Here is a 22,986-nt window from a genome sequence, read left to right on the forward strand (position 1 = left end):
GTTCATTTTACTGACCGTTACCGTGCATAATTGATGGACATTCTTTCCTTTTAGTAATGAATTTGTGGCGTCACCAGATGGTTCTTGTTTTATGATGATGACGCTTCAGTTTTCATGATGCCTAAGTGGAGAATATTACTTAATCTCGTAGATTGAATTACACTTTGTGACTGATAAAAAATACGTGTTAAGATGTACTTAAGATATTCTTAGACTACAAATTAAAGTCATGTCACGATATTTTTATGTTTTATATAAACAACAAAAATAATAGAAAAACAAACATTAGCACATTTAACATATACATGTAGCTACTAGTAAGATGTAACTATGCTGTGAAACTGTAGACACACACACACACTTGTCACTTTTGTAAATACCTTTATACATAACTTGCCCGCTTGCCCCCTCCAATATTAAGAAAAGACATATTATTAAATAAATTGGTATTTTTTATTCATTTTCTAAAAGAGAAGAATAGGCTTGATAATATCACAAGATTTTTTTATATTTGCCTCCTCAAAAATCTGTCGTTTATGGACAGATTTCAAGCTTGATGAGATTGGTCCCATTATAAAAAAAAAAAACAGATTAAGTGATGGAGTCCTAGTGTTTTTCTGAGGTTTATCAATAACAGAGTGTCTTTTTATAGAATGTAAAGTATCATTTGGTGCATTATTTCATGAACACAGTATAGTCAAGCTAATTTAAAATATTATACTAAGTCTACCGAGATGTCGACCGCATTGGCATATGAAGGAGTCATGGAAACATTTATACTATATGCACTATCCGTATTTCGGCTTGCACGTGCCAATTTACTTAAAGTTGAGCTTTATGTCTTAGTTCAGAAGAGTCATCAAGTCGTTCCCACTGTAATAGTACAAGATGAAGTCTATCGCGTGATTATTGATTTGAATCCTTCATAGGAGGCAATCTGCGAAGGTTGGAGCGTGGTGAAGACGCTCTGCACATTGCCTGCCAACTGGCTGGTGTCGCGTGAACGAAGCCACGCGCTGCTGCCGACCCTGATAGCCCTGTCGGAGAGCCCGGCCTGCGCTGAGATGATCGGAGCTGAGATGTGTCTTACAGTGAGTTATCCATTTTTTATGGAACAGAAGGACAATCACCTAATGGTTTTTATTTTATTTTAACTAATATTGGATACACTATTTTTCTAAACTTTAACAACAAAAAAATTAAAAATTTAATACAAAGCTTAAACTTTACAATAATAACTTTTATCCAATCTTTTAAAATTTTATCGACAAAAAGCAAATAACACAATATACTCTCATATTGAATTCTAAATATTTCCAAACAGATGCTTGAAGAATTCTTGGAGGACAAGGAAGCGCAGAAGCTGAAATTGGTACAAGTGATCAAACAAGGACGGGCGAAGAGACACTCAGGAAAGAAATAGATACAATACCTGCAGATGTCACAATTTTGTCAAATTATGCAATATTAAACCAACAAGGTAAAGTTATAAGGTTGCAATTTCATATTAAGGATGTTTGAGTCCAAAGTATACAATATTTAACATTGATTTTATTTAAGCTTTCGTGAAAATTATTGAGTATACCGAGGGAATTGATAACACGGTAGCTGATATTATGATAGCTGACAGTTGTAGCTTAAATGAGACACTTAGAATATTATTTATAAAAAAGTTAGAGGCGTTTTATTTTAACTAGACATATTTGGCTTTAATTTATTAATAAAAACCGGCGCGATACATGTTAATTGATTTGCCGGTGATCATAAATTTACTAACTTAATGGTTACTATGATTGTGCCACTTATTAAAAATAACTTATCATAGGTCTTTCAGCTACGGCTAATATGCCGTCAAATGGTATGGGATGTATTAAAAAATTGTAAATTTGCATATTTTCTAATTCTGTAGGGATGCCATATATATAATTAAATCAAATACAATTTTTCCATTCACAAAAATGTTCTTTAGAATTGCAGTCTAATGTCGAAAAGGACAGAAATTCTTAAACTATTGTGAGAATAAAAGTGGATAATGGGAAACTATAAGAATATATGGTAGACCTCAGAGCATGAAAAAATATCCAAACTCTTTGCTAATACAACTATTTATTTTATTTCAATTTATATTATTATATTTACTATGTGGATTACTTATGTCACTAGAGACACCGTGTTTGGGCAAGCAACAGAAATAAACGATTAATTTTAGCATCGTAGTTTTCCATTCCCTGAAAATCGTTGAACTGCTTAAACAATCAGGAGTTGAAAGACATATGCAGTCGACAATTCTTTAGCGATAATATTGCCTCCGTATGGTAAATATATTTTTTTGTTAACTGCTCTATATATTTGTTACTCGAAATTTTCGAGACTATCATATTTTAATCAACTAGTCTGTCTACAGTGACTCTAAATTATTTTCCTGTTTTAAATTATCTCTCAATTAGATCTAGATTATATATTTGTATTTATTTAATGGAAATTCTACTCTATTTTCTAACATTTATAAGTCCCTATTTATTCTTGAGGTCAAATGGAGAAATTGCATATATTATGGTATGAATATTAATTAAGATATAGTAAATTGTATGTCTATTGTAATGTGTGTACTTATTGTAGCGATTGTGAAACTCTACATTTTTTGACGTTACTATACATATTTTTCTATTCGTGTACATGTAACGCTCTATACATTCGTACAACAAATCTATATTCTGAACTCGATTTGTTACGTTCGTTCCTCTATTTTTGAAACAGTATATAGGTACCATCGCACAAACTTGTAAACTTGTGTGTTTGTAGTGTTAGATAGACACGATAATGTATTTGAATGTTACTCAAACAACTCTACTTATTATATTATTTTGCGTACTAACGTGGATATGACTTAACCGTTATTTTGCAAACTTATAATTATCAATAGTACGTCTGATGTATGATGTACTCGTAAACTTTAAACTTCCGTTCCTTTAAGAAGATTAAATGTACTGCTTTGTAGACACTTTAATAATTTGATTAATGAATGCATATATGAAAGGTGTGCTAGAAGTGTGCCTTGGGGAACACCAGTTATAAGATGCAGGAATAATATTAACCTATTGTTAATACAGGGATGATGTGATATTGCGATTGGGTATAGAATCTCTAAAATGTAATTTGGTCAATCAAATTTGTTTTTGAAAATTTAAAGTGAATGAATTTATATGATTGTGGAGTGTTGCATTCAGTCAAATGCTTTGTCGGGAACAGTTTTGCATTTCGCCTATTTGTTTATGTTGTGATACCAATTGTTTACTAGAACTGTGATTATTTGATTTGTAGAATTAGTTACTGTCCGATTTATTTTTAGATTTTAATAGTGGGCGATATATTCTGCCATTGTATTTCATCTGTGATTTTGTTCGTTTAGCGTTTAAAGCTCTGTCGCATGTAACCTTCATTGTGTAACTTGTGTAAGCAAATAAACTTGCGTTATTAATGTGATTATTGTGTTTTCATTTATTAGTATAGATAAGTGTTGTTTCAGATCCAATGCCGTTGAGTAGAGGCTTAATTATGCAACCTCTATGGTATCTATCGTAGGGTCAAAAAAAGCGTGTGCAACATCGATTCCACTTTCTGGAATTGAGCACGGATACTAGCGACCACTAAAGTACTATCAGACAAAAATATCATTACTGTTTTCTTATGCTTTGTAAACTTATTGCGAAGAAAGGCAAAATAAAGCTAAAGAACGCATGAGAAAGAGCGCGTGTTTATCTAATCCTAAAGTTTAGTTTTTACTTCTGTCGTGTAATCTTAACACATTGTTGATAACCTTCGCCCATGCAGAGTGTATTATTTTCTATCTGGTGACCAAGCTAATCCCTCCAAAAACAAGTTACAAAATACATAATTTTATGGATAAACTGTTTGTTTTTATATTAACACTAGCTGACCCAGCAAACGTGTTGCCATTTAAAGTAATAAAAAAAATTCAATAATAATAATTTTTGGGGTATAAAAAACAGATGACGACCGATTCTAATATATCGTAAATAAAATTCTAAATATATCGTAAATAAAATTTATCGTACTACAATAATCATTATATTCGATTGCCATCTTGCAATTCTCTTGCGTATCTGTGGATGGAAGAGAACAATATTAAAATCGCGATACAAAAATAGGTGTTGATCGTAGACCGTTGAAAATTTGAAGTTGTATGTATTTTTTAATATTGAATCATAATAATAAAAAAAAATTTGGGGTGGCCTTAACACTAAGGGGTATGAAAAATAGATGTTGGCCGATTCTCAGACCTACTGAATATGCATTTGGTAAAAATCAGTAAAGCCGTTTCGGAGGAGTAAGGTAACTAACATTGTGACACGAGAATTTTATATGTAAGATATAGATACAGTAAAAAGGGAAACAAAACAAAATTTAATCTAATGAAATTATAAGTACCTCATACAAAGGATTTAGTATAAGTTCGAATAATATTTATCTAACTAAGGTTAAAGTAAACACACATCTCGTCATTGTTTATGTACAAGCTATTTTCGGAAAAAGAGAAGTGAGAAGTTCATACAAATAACTCTTCTTTTAGTTCTGCAGTTGTTGTCCAAAATAGAGTTTGTGTTTTTTGAAGTTAGAAATTCCAACCCCCACAGCCTCGTGTGCGCAATATGCTTAAGGTACAGAACCTTTTATTTGCCTGAAGAATGTGATAACCGTACTTTTGCTTATTATGAATGATATCATTGTCAGCGTCATTACCATCGTTAAGGCGAAGAGTAAGCAGAAAACACGCAAACATGGTGTTTTAGACAAGTTTTGTGGTGAAAGTATAGCATTTCGAGCTATGAACACTACTTAATCCTGTTACACATATCCTGAAGTCTTATTTGTAGGTTGCTAATGCTAGCTGTTTACCACATTTCTTTGAAGTTAAACAAGTTTTTTGGCATGGCGTGACGCATTTTTGTGGTACATCTCTCAGAAAAGTTATTCTTAGAGCTTGTACTTTTTTGTGTAGGTTCATTTATTCAGATTAGTAGTGAATAACGAGGATTGTAAGCATATAAACTGTTTTCCACGCAAGAATTTTGAAAATATTGGCTTTGTTACATAGACGGCGGGCCGGCAGCCGTGAACTCATATCGCTCAAGGTCGCTGGCATTTAGTGTCGCCTTAACCTTAGCAGTACTTAGATTGCTGTTATTATCAACCCATTTACAATCAGCATTAGGTTTAAACACGAGACAAATTCGATCTATAATTTGACCTTTTCGGCTATGCAATAAATTCAGGTTTAAAATAATTGTATTGTGAGTTACCTTTTTGGATAAAGTACGCAAAATCGTTAAATACAAGCTACTATGACATTTAACCTCCTCCGTGAAATAGATAATATAAATATTGATATATGTAATTGGATTAAAGTCACTCATTGCGCGGACAATCGTGACCGATAAACAAAACAAACCAATGATTCAGAAGTTAAAATACGACACACTAAGGGAGGAATTAAAACAAGATGAAAGGAACCGCGTTCATTCATGAGCGGAGCGAAATATAAGTTGTTTGTTATTGAGAGAGATTTATTGGTGTGTGGTTTGCTACTGAAGTTATAAAAGTGAGTTATTGGTTTCATTACTAGTGGTGACTTTGAAATGTCTTTTAAGATTTGATTGTCACTGTTTTATCTATATCTCTATTAACGTATTAACAGTAAATAACTATTTGTATTTAAACTCTACGCATAGAACTATATGTATGCAATTAACTCTGGAACGAATATAGCTCCTGAGGATGCCTCATCTATTATCTATACCTGTTCGCGTAGATACATTCCGTATATACGATAATAATAGGTAAGTAGATAATAAATAGGTATTTATTTGTACTGCACAGCTATTTGCAGCGACTTCGGAGCGAAATTGAAGTTTGGTGTGGGGGTTCTTTCCTCTGATTTTCTAAGATATTTTGGACGGTGGTGATCACTTGCCAACAGTTAAGCCTACGGGAGGCTTATTTATCCTCCGCTTCCATGACAAAATTAATCAAATTAGATCAGAAAAAATATTTTTAATTCCATTTTACACAAAGTAGTGGTATAATAAAGGTAGTGGGAGAGTTACTAGTTACTAGGCTCCTTTGCACAGGATGCCGGCTAAATTATGGGTACAACAACTCCGCCTATTACTGCTGCGAAGCAGTAATGTGTGAACATTACTGTGTTTCGGTCTGAAGGGCGTCGTAGCTAGTGAAATTACTAGGCAAATGAGACTTAACATCTTAAGTCTCAAGATGACAAGCGCAATTGTAATGCCGCTCAGAATTTTTGGGTTTTCAAGAATCCTGAACGGCATTACATTGTAATGGGTAGGGCGTATCAAGTACCATCAGCTGAAAGTCCTGCTCGTCTCGTACCTTATTTTTTTTTTTAAAGACGTCCTACAAGGGCAAAGCATAATTTTATCTTATAAACAAAATAAGATTAGGAAGTAAGTCGCACGGATAATAATTACAAGTACTTACTTCTAATTTCTATTTTGCCTACCAAGTGGTTGGTGAAATGAAAGAGAGAGATACCTACCAAATGAGAGATATATATAAATTTATATTGTAATATAATTTACAATATTATATTATTTCGACGATAATACATCGCTAAGTCAGGATGGCGACTGACGACAGAATATATAATTGTTTATTACTTAAGGCACACTATAATCCTATCTGTGTTATAACTAGTTATCACAATTATTATAGTTAAAAAATTCGGATGGAATTTAGATTATAGAAGCATGCAAAATGCGGATTTCAAGGTACGTTATTCCATGCAAACTAATAACTATAGTTGGTTTTCATTTTTGGTTCGTATTCAGGTGGTTGGAGGTACGTCCCGAGCATTATTAAGTTTATGCTCCCATAATATTCTTTATTTTTGGCGGCGACAAGGGACGGGTCGTCCCCTTCCCTGAAATATGGTTGAGGCAGGCGATGGCTGGCATCATGCTTTTGAACGGGCGCTGCTTGTGGTGGCAGGATATCCTGGTGCCGGAGGCTCGGCTTCAGATACTTAAAAGTTATTATAAATATATTTTTTAATATATAATCGCTTATAAAATGCTCACAGAATACCTTTATTTATTTACGGTGTGTGTGTGGATGATGCAGCTACTGTACTCAATAACTTTTGTTTTGTATTAATTTATATTAACTTTTTTGACGTACTCGTGTAAGGCATTGACTATTTGACGTTTGACTATTTTTGTTGCATCACTTTACATATTAAATTGTAATTGAAATTATTTGTAAAACGATGAAAATGTAAATCTTGATTTAAAAGAGTGGCAATGAGTTTCTTGCTACTTCTTCTCATTAGCCCTTTACGAAGTTGCGGTAGATTCAATAAAGAAAAAATATTTTTTTTGACATTCATAAGAGTCATTATCGTGTCCTACATGAATAAAGTGACTCTGATTTGATTACTATTTGAGTGCCGTGGCACGTTTTGTTCTATTATAAATATATATACTTCTAATTTCTATTTTGCCAATCAATAGTTCGTCGTATGAGAGGCAATAGAGAGATATATTAGGTCCTTACATATGAAATTGGCGTATTTCGTACTGGCCACTTTAATCACGATGTTCTCCTCTTTGGAAAGGAATTCCAAATTCAAATTTGTACAGCTATTTACTCATGTATTTGTGCTTCGATGACCGTCATTCATTTGTTTTTTTTTCTGTTTTTTTCTGTTTGCGTCACTCATTTTACAAAATGGAAAACTTAAAGTATCGCATTATTTACGAGTACGAGTTCCGCCGTGGCACTAGTGCTGCGGAAACGACTCGAAGGGTGAATGATGTGTATGGCGGTCATGTTGCAAAAGAAAACACAGTTCGTTTTTGGTTCCAACGTTTTCGTTCTGGAAATTTCGACCTGCAGAACAAGCCCCGTGGACGGCCTGAGACCCAAGTTGATAATGAAGTATTGAAGGCTATTGTAGAAGCGGATCCATCGCAAACCACGTCCGAGTTAGCTGCAGGCTGCGGTGTTTGTGATAAAACTGTTTTAATTCACTTGAAGCAAATTGGGAAGATTAAAAAGCTTGAAAGGTGGGTACCTCACGAATTGACTGAAGCAAACCGGCAAACGCGCGTCGACTGCTGCGTTACATTACTGAACCGTCACAATAATGAAGGTATTTTAAACCGAATCATTACCTGTGATGAAAAATGGATTCTTTACGATAATCGGAAGCGTTCAGCGCAATGGTTGGATCCTGGCCAGCCAGCCAAATCCTGCCCCAAGCGAAAATTAACCCCAAAAAAGTTACTTGTAAGCGTTTGGTGGACTAGTGCGTGTATTGTTCATTGCAGTTTTCTCAAATCTGGCCAGACTATTACGGCTGATGTCTATTGTCAGCAATTGCAAACCATGATGGAAAAGCTAGCGGCTAAACAACCTAGGCTGGTCAATCGCTCCACGCCACTGCTACTTCACGACAACGCTAGACCACACACTGCACAACAGACGGCAACCAAATTAGAAGAGCTTCAATTGGAATGTCTAAGACATCCTCCGTACTCCCCGGACCTTGCTCCAACAGATTACCATTTTTTTCGAAATTTGGTCAACTTCTTGCAAGGGAAAAAATTTAACTCTGATGGGGCAGTCCAAATCGCCTTTACAGATTTTATTGATTCCGGTCCGACTGGTTTTTTTAGTAAAGGGATCAATGAACTACCTATGAGATGGCAAAAGTGCATAGAAAACAATGGTTCATACTTTGATTAATTAAATATATTATATTTAAAAATATTCGACTTTTTGTTCCTACCATACAAAACGCCAATTTCATATGTAAGGACCTAATATATGTAAATTGATATTGTAATATAATTTACAATAATAAATTATTGCGACCACAATACAGTGCTAAGTTAGGATGGCGGCTGGCGACAGAATATATTATAACGACAGACTATATATATATATATATATATATAGATAGATAGATGTAATATATTAGAACAAAACGTATATATCTATCATTCGTTTTTCTTTTCCTCAGTATGGAAGCGATCGCTGACCCATGGATGATGCTGAAGAACGGGCGTTACTTGTTGTGAATGGTTGATCCTGTGGTCAATCCTTTTTGACTCCATGACATAAGATGATTTCTACCTCATGATTTTGGATTTTCACCTGACACTCCTACATATTCCATGACTCAACACCGGCGAAATAACAATGCTCTTGTAATAAAAAAATCAATAAAATAGCGGGAAGTTATAACTAATCGAAATGAGATCTACAGCTACAACAATTAAATATCTCCGTATTACTTCCGAACACTCAATAAAGTGTTAGAGTGTTACAAAGTGAATGAATTCCCTTTGATGTTGACAAATTTACGCGCGTTCGCTAAGTGCCGGTTGAGTTATGAGCTCTACAAGTTTTTATTTCGGTCCATCAAGCGATGTCAGTTTTAAATAGATTATGTTTTGTTTGGAGCAGATGGGTGATAGGACTCTTATGATTTATCTCCTAATTTTAATAGCTTGCAGGTCACGTCATGTTAAGTGGTCAATGGCGCTCTTATTCTCTTCAAACATAAAGCAGAGAAATCACACGTGCATTCCTATAAGATTTTGTAAGTACCCATGACATATCGAACTGAAAATGTACCGGAAGGCAGATAATTCCAAAGTTTTGTTGTACATAGAAGAAAGTTGCTTGTAAACCGCATTGTGGAGGAAAACCTCGCATGATCCGAATGTGAGGATGATTTTAGATGTGGCGTGTGTTTTGGGTAGTACACTACAGTCCGTAATTGGTATTCGGTACATAAAAAGCTCTTCAGAATACTCCCTCTGGAAAATACAGAGAAGACACACAATGAAGCGACGTCTCTACGTAACTCCAAATGTGCCGGTCACATGATACTGAACCTCGACGATTCGAGTACTGTTAGAAGAGTTCTGTAAACGCGATCAAACAGTTCAAGCTAAAACTGGTGCGGATACTCATATCAATTCAGAGATGAGAGCAACACGTCAGACCTGGGCTGGCTTGAAGTGTGCCTCGCTCTATCGCTCTTTTGATGACCCCGAGCTTCTTCGAATTTTTGCCAATTTAGATAAGCCTTCGTATGACCGCGATTTTGCAGCTGTCCCCAAATGGCAAAAGAAATTGCTGGTTGTCATGCCGGGAAATTAAGAGGAGTGTTGGCGAAGGGCAGTGATAAAACAATTTGGCATTTTTGTGATTATCGCTTTAACTTGAGTCTTCTGAGGATGCATATTGGATGCATACAATATTTCATTGATATGCAGAAACAAGAGCAATGCCATGGGAACTCCAGTGTTCGTGGGATGTGGTTTCGACAACTACCTATGCTGATGCATTTGTGAACTCTAGATATGTGGGGGAGCTCGTGTTATAACTGTCGCGTGTAGCGTGTGGGAGAGAACCTTATCATATCATATCATTATCGTCTGCGTGACGTCAGCGATTAGTCATGGGCATGCAAGCAGAGCTAATGATTGGTGATTATCGAAGTGTATGCCTGGAGCTGGTCGTATGACGTCACTAAGATGACAGCCTCCTATCTCAACGTGCGGAGTTCAATGTGTGTGTACGCCTAAGTCGATATATTACAATCAACATTATAAATTATTGCGTTCAGTATGTACCTACTTTTACTACACCCCCCAGAAATGTTCATCGAACTGATGGAAACTGTGCTGAAAGTGCGACATTTATTACGAACAATAAATGAACAATGCGGGTGGAAAAGTAAATCCAAATAATTTACATACAAACAATATGTCTGCCTCTTTTTTAAAACGACCGTCAAAAAGACTGCAAATAGCTTTCTGCGTTCAATTTGTTAAGTTCATGGAGCAGTTTATTTTCTAAAATTGAAATAATTGATTTCATTTTTTCTCCCAGGTGTATAAAGCACTATTTCTATCGGGAGAAATTGTCGTGTGACTCTAGTCTTTGACTTTGTCTCGTGCCTACAATTTCTAATCTAGCTTCTATATCGTGAGAGAACAATGTACAATTGTTATTCATCCATGACCAGTCTACATAAAAAGGGAATTTAGTACAAAAAAGATTTAATTTAAAAGAAAATCACTGCATAAAAATCGCATTAATACATTAGGCACACATCAATAAGTAACAATGGAATAAAAACGTTAACATTCAAACGTTTTATATTCCATTTTTACTTATGAAAGCCGGGAAGTGCGGAGTAATGCGCCGTTGTCGCCGATGAGATGGAAAATCGCTTCCGATTGCTTGCGGGCGATGGGAAGCGATTTGTGTCTCATAATGATGGATTATATTTGAAACATTTACATTTTTATTGTAAGGAACGGGCTTTGATCTTACACACAGACCACGAGCATGTTAAGTTATTTTTTTTATTATAGGAACAAAATCCTGTAGCTCACTTGATGAAAAGTTAAAAAGCTGCTTATGGACATCAGCGATGGCAATGTTCATGAGATGCGTCGCTGGCTTTTGAGGTGAAGGAAACTTTCTGGTAGTAATACTTTTACATGTAGGCAATCATATTAAATACTAGCTGATACACGCAACTTCGTCCGCGTACACACATGACTAAGCAGTTGAGGATGTAGTGCTTATAAAAATTATAAAGATATCGCAATGTTTTTTTTACATAACGGAAAAGTTTCTAAGAAATACAACTTAGAAAACTTAAAAGAAAAGTAGCTATCCGTGATGCGCGCGCAAATGGTTTTATTTAAATAGATTGTAAATATAGTTTAAAACATTGTTTTTCTTGTGGATAAATAATGTAATGTTAAAAAAATAAGTTAACTTAATTGAGATAAAAGGCTGGTTTGGACATGCATGAGTAGAAAACTCATGAAAATTTACTGTAGCATAAATTTTTAGGTCTTAATATTAAAATCGATTAGACCGATTTCTATTTACAGTCAAATCCTAATTCGAGTGATATTTGAGTCCGCATCCCTCAATAAGGCTTCTTAGCACTGGTCGCCGGCCTATATTATAAGTATATATTATTATAGGATGAGCAGCGGCTCGTCCTGTCACTTTTTTTCATAAAAAAGCAGTGAAGTTTATTTTCTTAGCTTTTGTATGAATGTGACAGATAAGCGGTCTTGTGTACGATATACTTAGATTTGGAAATAATGATTGATCGACGAAACAAAATCTTGATTCCATACAATTTTAGATAACAGATCGAATATATTACATGCTATGCCTAGATGGGGCTGGGGTATTTGTGGGAAAGTGCGCCGACTCTGCTACGGCACGTTTTTGTTGAGCTTTATTTAAAAATGAGATATTGCCTACTTATATCTTAAACCGCAACAGATTAATATCGCAACATCCGTTTTGGTAAAGTGCGGAAATGTGAGTAAAATATTCTGTGCACGTGTGTAATGCGCCTAACAGCGAGGCGCCACCAAATAAAAAACCGCCTCAATTCATCGCTAATGGAAGCTAACAGATCTGTGGAGTTGACTGCAGTTTTATTTTTAATTTATATTTGAAACCAATTTAGCATCAATGAGTTTTTTATTGTATTGGGCTGACGTTATGAGATGTTATTGTGAACGAAGAAAATTGATGATTTAAAATAATGTAAGGGAGATAAACTTATATTATGTAGATATCTTATGCTAACTAAGCTAAAGTAGCTATTGAAACGTTGTTATGGTTTAAAAATCACATCAACAATTTTTATAATGGGCTTTATAAATGTACGACATTTATACTTATCTCAAGTTTAACTTGTAGCGTTCCATAGGTCCATATTTATTTTGGAATATGTTGAAAAATGTTTACTTGAAACACTTTTCTACATAATATTATGTCCAAATATATAATATATATACATAGTTACATTTTATATCATACACAAGCGATCTTGCATTTCAAGGTCAAGAAAGGTCAAGGGATTCTTCTTAGTCTTTCGGAATATCTCAAATTATTACTTTGAAAGCATGTATATTTTAGTTTTGTTTTAGAAAGAAAATTTAAAGTTTATTATAAAACCTTAAATATTAATAAATAAATCCAATTGTTTTCATTGCAAATACTCATTTATTCTAAAATATAACTATCAGCATTCTTTTGCTACACTCAAAATAATGTGCGTAAATACACTTTCGTGCGCGTGAAATTCGCGGGTTGAAATCGGTCAGTAATCAACTGAGTTTAAGCTTAGAGGCTCGGTTCACGAAAGGTTAAACGTGTGACGAACAAAATTTGTGAACAAAAATGATTTAATTGGGCAATGCGAGATTTCAAACAATAAGGTGTATAGAACTTTATATATAATGATAATTATTATTCGCTTAGGATATTGAAAAGAAGGTGCAATTGCGTTTCTCTGAAATCACAAAATCTTATAAAATAAAACCGATAGTAAACAAATAGTAACCAAATATTACCTAATCCGGCAAATTCTTACATGTTGGACAGATAGTATCTACAGTGCGACAAAGAGTTTTTGGCACGTAGCCAAATTCAGAACTAATGCCGCCTCTTCTAAAGTGTAAAGTTTTGGGAGTCGTTTTTGAGTTGTAGGTAAGTGTTGTCATACTAATGAATACTAAATGGACGATTAGCTGTAGAATATATAAATAATGAATAAATAATTAGAAATCGAATGTTAATATCAACTGGTACGATACACAAAATTTCGTGGTTACATGTAATGTTAATAAACTTGAGAACATTAAATTATTTTCTTTATCGAGAGCTTCATTATAGGCACAACTAAGCCTTTGAAAAAACATTTTTTTTAGCATATAAAAATAGCAACTTGATCGTCGATCAATGTAGTGAATTACCAAAAGCGATAGTAGTAAGATCATTAAAGTTCTTAATTAAAAGCTTTATTTCTTCAATTTCTATCATCAAATTTACTGTGTCCTTATAATTATATACTAAAATCAGTGCACTCCGCTGTTTCATTCTGATTACATGTGATTTATGCATAATTAGTGAAGAAATAAATCAATGTCATAAATTTATAAACCAATCTATTTTCAGTCGACTCCATGCATTATATTTCTGTCTCGACCTTGTATTATTTGGATGACGAATGCTGTAAGTTGTGAATACATTACACTGTTGTTAATCTTTAATACCAATGTTTTTTTACTTTCTTTATTTTTAGCAATCAAAAATCTGTCATGTCCAGAAAAAAGTATCAGTCATGTAATTCCAGGTTATATCCTGTGTTTTTCAATTGTCAATTTCTAATAGTTATTTTTGGTGTATTGCGAGGAATAGACGTATTTCACCTATTGCAATTGAGCACTCGATTGGCACTGCTAGACATTGCCTGGCATGACTATTTCTTATTGTTTTTATTTAATCTTATTAATCTCAGAACTACTTTCTGAATTGGTTTTGAAATATAGCAGATACGGCTATATTTCCATAGAAATGGTTTCATTTAATCATTTCTCACTACCAGATCGTTTTACATCACTTTAACACTCAGTGTTAAAATGCCAGTTTCCAAACATAACTATATAATATACCCTCCAACACTCATCCCAATTCTTCTAGTAAATTCAGTTTTCGAATGGGAAAGAATTCTCGTTTTTTATTTAACTAATTCAAAAAGCATCGAGATAAGTAATGACTTTTTATTGATATTGTCTATCACACATTAAAAAATAATCAACAAATATTTGCTTGGTTGCTGCATTGTGTGAAGTAAGGTTGAAATTTTTTGGGCATACGTCAACATTTTCAGAGGGTGAAAAAGTAATAAAAATACGCATGCGTAATAAAAATATATATGATGACTGTCACACTACTGCATGAATCGTCACAGTCATACGCCGCTAAAAGCTTTCGGGAGGCATTGACATGCGCGTAATATAGAATTTACGTTTTATTTTGAGTGAAGCCGACGCACAGCCGACATGAACCGACGACCTTCTTCACCAACTCTACCTATATTGATCAATAACACTCGAGTTTATAAGCGACGTAAAATATTCATATCATAATTCGATCTTTGAATTGAATTCTTCTTTAAGCGAGCTCGCTTGAGCACTTTATTTTGCGTGCATTGGACTGAGCTGTGTAACTCTCTTCAAGTAAAGTCGCCTCGACTCGACTAAGTGAGCAAAATTTACCAGTGTAATTTATACTTATTTATAATTGTATAAATTGTAAATTAGTTATTAGTACAACTTTATGGATATAGAATACAATTGATTGTTGTATTTCATGTAATAAAATAATAAAGCCCCCCCTTAATTATGTTTTCACTATGTGGGAGGCTCCTTTGCATAGGATGCCGGCTAGAATATAGGTACCACAATGGCGCCTATTTCTGCCGTGAAGCAGTAATGTGTTAACATTACTGTGTTTCGGTGTTACATGTTGCTTTGTGTGTTATCTATATAAAATACTAGCGGGCCAGACATACGCTGCTCTGTTAATACCAAAAAATGATGTACAAGGATGTAGGTATCGGAGATTAGAGCTTATGAATATGTAAATCGTTTTTGTGTAAACAGCTTTTACATTACCGCGATTATTAGCATTAAGAGATAGACATATACCATCCTGGACTTTTCTGTAGACCTATAATAGATACACAATTCCACCATACATTATTTTATTATATCTCAAAGTGTTTAGACAGCGTTTTCACTGAAAACTCCCAGACACCATATTTATTTCCGGCAGCTCAAAACTCAAAACAAATATCGTTAATGTGTACAAATATGTATGTAATGTAATGTAATATATAGTGATATATTAATCTATTATCAGTTAAGCGTGATATTTTTCCAGCCCATTGCTAAGCGTGAGTTAGTGCATCGATTATTGGTGTTGTTTTTTTTTTGCGTTATTTACTTTCTGTTTTATGAATCTTCTTTATTCCTAGTATACACCTTTCCATTGTTCTTTGAGTAGTTACTAACTTGTGTTTCGCTTTGAGAGAACCTATATGTCCACATTTGTTATTTAATAAAATCAAAAGAGAATCCTAATTAAATAATACAATAAACCAGGCAGCTTGAGCCCCCCTATCCATTGATAGCCGCTGCGGGAGGGGTCACATGGTGGTTTGAGCCCCCGCCATATGGTAGATACAGATCAGGAATTGGCTAATGTAAGAATATGATGAGTTGTGTCCAGTATCTGATATAACTATCTTTACGTCTGACTTTGCCCAAACAATATTACATAGGAATAGAATTGTATGAATCATATACCTAAATACTATGAAAATATCAACAAAAAAATTCAATGGCCTTTTTAAATCAATGATTTTTAACTATTTCAATTGAAAATACTGCACATAAAGAACGATCAATTATCTATTGCACAAGTTTTACTTGAATCTTCATGAGCGGAAAATATGCCGTCACCTCTCGCTACTGATTTTTTTATATAGACCCAAGCACGGATGATGAATGGCATCATTAAAGGAGCAAAAGGTAAAACTAGGACCTCTATCCGGGAAGGACTTACCTCGGGGGCAATCTACGTTGGATAAATTAAAAAATAAATCAGTGCCAGTGCCAGATTATTCAATTCCCTTTATTCCTCATCAAGAGGGCTGAGAAGTAAATAGTAACATATTTGGAATACCAGTTTGTTCAGGAACCTAAAAAGCTGTTTGTTATTTATATAAACTGGATTAAATCTAGCCAGCACCACTTTGACATATCACATCTCGATTTCAGACACTCGTTTTTCCGGTTCTTCTGAACGCTAACCGGAGTTATATTGCCCACGCCTTATGAACGCCTAGTGCAGTATTAATGAGTTTTAACTCGGAGCATGCATCGTCGATTTAAACCTTGTTAGTTAATAAGCTTAGTTAATAAGTTACCCATTTGCATCAGCAGGCTATGGGAAGCGAGTTTCGATAGAAGCGCGTTGTGCCAAACCTGTTCGAAGGCTTTCGCTATGTCCAGTTTAATCACTTCGATTCAACTCCTTCCTGATCTATCTGTTAGTGAGATATATATGATCATCAGCTGAGCTATCTAGATGGCTTCCATATCTTTGGAGTAAAGAATGGTTAAGGTGGGGCGGCTGGGTCTACAGAGCCTATGTATACAATCTTTAGGGATTGGTCATTGGATGCACTAGAGCCGTCTTCCAAAATGAAGAATACCATCAAATTTTTAAAGAAAGAAAGAAAGAAGAAAAAAATTAATTTATTCACATAGGTGACAATGCCACTCATGAATGTCAAAGATTTTTCTTACCACTACTTCGGAAAAGTTGAGCTTTACCGAGAACAATTGACAAGAAACTCATTCCCACTCACCTATATATATGATATAGATTATATTTACAGTTTCAGCATTTCACATTACGTTTTAGTCAATGTAGGTATATAAAGGGATGCACCAAAATAACTTAAAAGTTTTGAATGACTTGTGTAAGTTGAATAAAGTAAATAGGTGATTATTCATAAAAAAAGCAAAAAGAGTAAATGTAAAAAGTAAGTAAAAGTGCAGTAAATGTATTCATAACTGTAAGTTAGTAAAGGTATGCGAGTTATTATATATTTAAACTAATACGGTAACTTATAATGGTATATTATCATCAATATAAAAATTCTAGCCATCACTTCCCTCGCACATATCTTAGGAAAAGTAACGGCTCGCGCCAAAATGCCGCCACGAGCAGTGCTATTTAAGCGAGTTCGACAATTACCTGCCCCAGGAACTCAACTACAAAACTTAGGAAAATTAATTCATACCTCACAGTAATCAGCTTTTTAAAAATAAATAATGTGTGTGTCAGCTCCGACGCACGACTGGAGTTTAGGTGGAGTACCTAAACTCCAGTCGTGCGTCAAGAACGATTGTCTTTGAACAGGTACTAAATAAATCCAATGGAGTCGGTTATAAACAGACATGCAGCAGAAACTAATAAAAGCTTATTAATTAAAAATTCTATAAAAATCAAATAAATCCTTAACGCTCAAAATATGTCAGGAAAAAATGTCCTATTAAAAGCAGAACTCAAAATTCCAATTTAAAAGGTCCATCAAGGAAGTTAAATTTTGGCACAACCTATGCTGGTACACACACACACACACAACTGAAAAGTGAAAGGTGCACGAGAAATGATGCGCACCAAAAACATTACTATCCCATTTGATGAGTAGGTTTTCTTCTCCAGATTTATCTCATACCGGGCGCCTTATATGAAAATCGATTCTTAAGAGTAAACTCCAAAAATCTACATTCGAAAATACATACTGCATACTTTATGCCTCAGACCTAAGAAGAACGGGCGCAAAAAACTCAGCGGGATTGTGTAATAAAAAAAATCAAATTGCGTTACAATTACATTTATATTACAGTATGCCTTGAATGTGTCTACTGTGCCCAAAGTGAGGTTGCCAGTCATAAAATCTATTTTAATACTAGCTGACCCAGCAAACGTTGTATTGCCGAGATTAAAATAGCGATACAAAAGTAACTGTTGATCGTAGATGGGTGAAAATTTGAAGTTGTATGTATTTTTTAATGCTGACTCATAATCAAACAATTTAAAAAAAAAATAAAATTCGTGTGGCTTAAGATTAAGGGGGATGAGAGATTATCAGACCTACCCAATATGCACTCAAAATTTCATGAGAATCGTTCAAGCCGTTTCGGAGGAGTTCAATGTTTAACACCATGACACGAGAATTTTATAAATTAGATTAGATATAGGGAACCGTTTTTTTCATTCGGTTATACTGCGAAACTACTGAATAATACTTATACCATAAGATGCAGCGTGTTTTGGAGAATGATTTAGTATGTGATATGTTGGTGATAACTTACCCGAACCCTATATTTTCTTAAAATACATATATATTCTCAATACGAATAATTCAGTCAATGACATTCCATTACAATTAATATGACAAAATTCATATAATAAGCGGGTGCTGGGCATTTAATTTATTCGCAAAACAACGTTCGCCGGGTCAGTATTTGCCAATTATATTATTATTTTACCACACAAAGATTTTAAATATTAATTTGAATTTTGTAATAGTTATAAGTCATTTATGCAACTGTTGTGTAATAAGGGGTATTAAAACACGAATGTGGGTTTATATCACGAAGCGAAGCCGAGTGTTCTAATAGTATCACATGACTGTTTTAATACCTAATTATCAACAGTTGCATACAAGACTCTATCTACACCCATAATATGAAATCCTTTATAAAAGATTCTGAAACAGTTAGCTTAGGGGTCGTCCATAAATTACGATAGGTGTTTTTTTTTAAATTTCTGTACCTCCCTCCCCCCTGGTGAGATGTCGTGAGATTTTATTCAACCACCTCCCCCATCCCCCAATCTCACTTGAGATTTTTTAAAATGTGGGTTTCTTATATAAACGCGTTGGATTGTTATTGTAAAAAGAAAAAAAATATATAATGTAAATTAAGCTATTTGGTATTCAATAAATATGGTGGTTTGACAGTCAGTTGATCCCTTGACTCCCCCCCTAAACATCTCACGCAATTTATGGACGCCCCCTTACTGCTAACATTAAAACAGCCAGTCATAGTAACTATAATCATTAGCAATATAATTATGAAAACGGATGATATAATGTTGTACTGAATTTCATTACAACACTGGTTTGGATGATGTAATGGTTGTTGGCAATAAGCTACTGTCTTAGAATGTTTAATAGGGGATGTAAAGCATGGGTGTAGATAAAAGCATATATATACCCCAAAACAAGTTTATATTTGTTGTTGGTCTTAACAATAATAGTTATGAAGAGAACTAGAGCAGCTAGCTGTTCCAATTAATTTAAAAGTAAATGTTAAGGGGTAGACGCTCGTGTCATGAACTAATGAATCAATGACAGTCACGCATGTCGGTGGTGCAACCACCCCACTAATTACTGGGATGGGTGCGACTTATTGATTGGGGATCATTATCTGAATAGCGATCTTTGTAAGCTTTGTGAACTGACCACTGGGTTCTGAATACGTTATTTTAAAATATTTTAAATAAATATTTATATAAAGAATGTTTGATTACTTTTCTTTATTGAAAGATTGGTGATTATGCAGGTCCTATCATTTTCTTTTTTTGATATATTTATTTTAGCTGATGATAATTGATACGCCGTGCCCATTACAATGCAATGCCGCTCAGGATTCTTGCAAAACCCACAAATTCTAAGCGGTACTGCAGTTGCGTTTGTCGCCTTGAGACATACGATGTTAAGTCTCATTTGCCCAGTAATTTCACTAGCTAGGGCGCCGAAACACAATGTCTTAAAGGTACCTACTTAAACCAAAATAGGTATTTTATGACAAACATTTATTTTACTCGAGTGTAGCCGTGGGGCACAGTGTACTTAATATAATGTTTATATAACGACAATTAATAAAAATAAATTTGTTAAGGTGATTTGGATTTTGGGCTCTTTCCATCTATCCTATCTGGGTGGAAGAGAATGAAAAAGAAAAAATAGGAGCGGATTTCATTGCCAGTTCAAAGGGGCAGTGAGAAAAGACCGGCGCAAGAGTGGCAAGAAAGCTTTTTGTATGGAAAAGGAGGAATCACAGGAGCGTTGCCTGTGTTTTAGAACGGTGTATGCGCTGTGTTTTGTCATTTTTAGGTATATATATCGTCCTAGAAACACCGAATAAGAAAGCTCATTCCATGGTTTGATTGTACATGGTAGAAAGTTCCTTAAAAACCGTATTATAGGGGAATGTCTCACATTCATATGGTATTCGGCAGGAGAAATCAGGCCAAATAGCTCTAAGGAAAACTCCCGTGATAAACACGTTAGGAGACACAAAATGAAGGGATGTCACTACCTACGTAATACATATTACATATGTCTACTGAGTCTTTACGCAACGCTAACTAGCTTCAAGGAAACGTTTGAATTGATTAATACTTTCTTTTCACCCGAAACTGTTTTGAATGGACTGTGCTCCATTCAGCGATGAACGCAAAACACACTGTCATATGCAGTCGACAATTTCATAAACAGGCATATATATAATAATAATAACATAATACAGGCAGAGTGCACACGAGCGATGAGATCAACTGTGCAAATATATGGAACTCGATATTAAGGATGTCGCAAGCAGAGAATAAACAGACGCAGTGTAAACAACACGGTGACACCCCTAGCATAGTAGTCACTACATACGGACAACGCGATAGAGCTTAGAACCTACTACGAAAACCAATGATGAAGTTTCGAAGGAAAACGAAACAGCAATAAACATTAGACTCACAGCATTCACCTCTATCACATAGGCTGGGCTGCCTAACCTGTCAACAAATGGCTAGATTTTGTGTCATATAGAAGCACCACGTTATGCCCGACTTAGTAATAATGTTTCAAGCATCGATAATACTATAAATTTCTGCACTTATTGAAGTTTGCTAGTCTAAATCAAACGTAAACAAGTAACTTGCTGACATCCTTCGTGTCTGTGTGTCGCGGACACCTGGCGCTGACGTCACGCGGTCAATTATATGAAGATTAACTCGTAAACGAGCTCTGACCATGTACGCGTGACCGCGCTGTCACGCGACACGCTGTCCGCTAATGATTGTATGATGTACATCAACTATTGACAATAATAACAGCCGTAATAATTATTACAAGTACTTTAATGAAAGAGGAGGACAAATGAGAGTACGGATCACTTGATATTAAGTGATCACCGCCGCCCACATTATTTTATTCATTTATGGGATTTATATATGGCACTATATCAACAAGATATATGTGAATGAGCAAAATAATACACTAGGTGTTTTCAGAAGATCTGTTGATCTGATTCCTGTCGCCGAAGTTCACCTTCGCACGACACGCCATAAATTGGGTTACCATCCCCACCATCTGGATGTCAGGCGTTCCTCCTTAGTAAAGTTTTCAAGGTACAAGTTGTGGAATGAGCTTTCTTGTGCTGTGTTTCCAGGATTACGACATGTTGCAAAAAGCGCGTACACTTTTCTAAAAGGGCGGCAATGCTCCTGTGATTCCTCTGGTGTTGCAAGAGAATGTGGGCGGCGGTGATCACTTCAAATCAGGTGACCCGTATGTACTTTTATGCTTCATAAGGATATCAGGGATCATCGTGTTTGGCTCTCATAATATTATTTTGAATAATATTTTCAGAATTAAGCCTTATTTATACTTTATATTAAAATCACACCTAACAGCAGATCATATGATGGTCAGCCCTTCAAATTCAAATATTTTTATTCATTGATAAATATTTGTATGACATACGTATCACTTATTGAAGGTCAGAATCTACCATCCGACCGTAAACACAAAACCAAATTTCATAGCAGGGTGTTTCCAGCACACCACGACCTTCAAACAAAGACGTATTTAAAAGGCTGGCAACGCTCCTGTGATTCCTTCCATTTTGCAAGACCTGCGGTATGTATATAGCATCAGCGGCAGTAATCACTCCTCCGTTCGCTCGTTTATTCTTATGCGCGTAATCGTAAAAACACGGGAATGCTGTCAGTTTCACAGTATTCGAGAGAATGCAATACAAGTATTGGTTAGAAATATATTTAGGCATTTATTGACTTTTTGAACATTTTATTATCCCTAAAGGGGTTTAATAAGAAGTTGAATGTTTAAATGGGCAGTTCTTAAATTTGGGAGATTTAGGCCACATGAAATGAATTTGCGCTTCGCTAGTATCTGTATATGTATATATGTATAATTTATGAAAACAGGTTAATGTAACTGCGAAGATCTTTAGAAATAAAATATTCCTATAGGTACAAAGTTGGATAACAGAGTTTTGGCTGATCTTCTTGGGTACAAAATTTAGAATTTCTCGCAAGTGTAGTAACACAAACACAAATAAAGTAGTAAGCTCTTCGCAGTGCTAATCTCCTGGTACAAATCCTTCAAGTCTAAAAATTGGATGCGACCTCATGCCCGGCGCCCTAGCCGACGCT

General features: G+C 34.9%; 1 protein-coding gene across 1 annotated transcript in view; it reads left to right on the forward strand.

Moving 5' to 3' along the window:
• Positions 1 to 3,483, forward strand: part of LOC126972947 (227 kDa spindle- and centromere-associated protein) — a 92,217-nt gene extending 88,734 nt beyond the window's left edge. The window contains exons 20-21 of the mRNA XM_050820041.1: positions 930 to 1,091; positions 1,325 to 3,483. Of these exons, the coding sequence (XP_050675998.1) occupies positions 930 to 1,091; positions 1,325 to 1,423 (261 nt within the window). The 3' untranslated portion in view covers positions 1,424 to 3,483. The remainder of the gene's footprint in view (positions 1 to 929; positions 1,092 to 1,324) is intronic.
• Positions 3,484 to 22,986: the final 19,503 nt, after the last annotated feature.

Source organism: Leptidea sinapis, chromosome 28, assembly GCF_905404315.1.
Source record: "Leptidea sinapis chromosome 28, ilLepSina1.1, whole genome shotgun sequence".
In the NCBI taxonomy this organism is placed as follows: Eukaryota; Metazoa; Arthropoda; class Insecta; order Lepidoptera; family Pieridae; genus Leptidea; species Leptidea sinapis.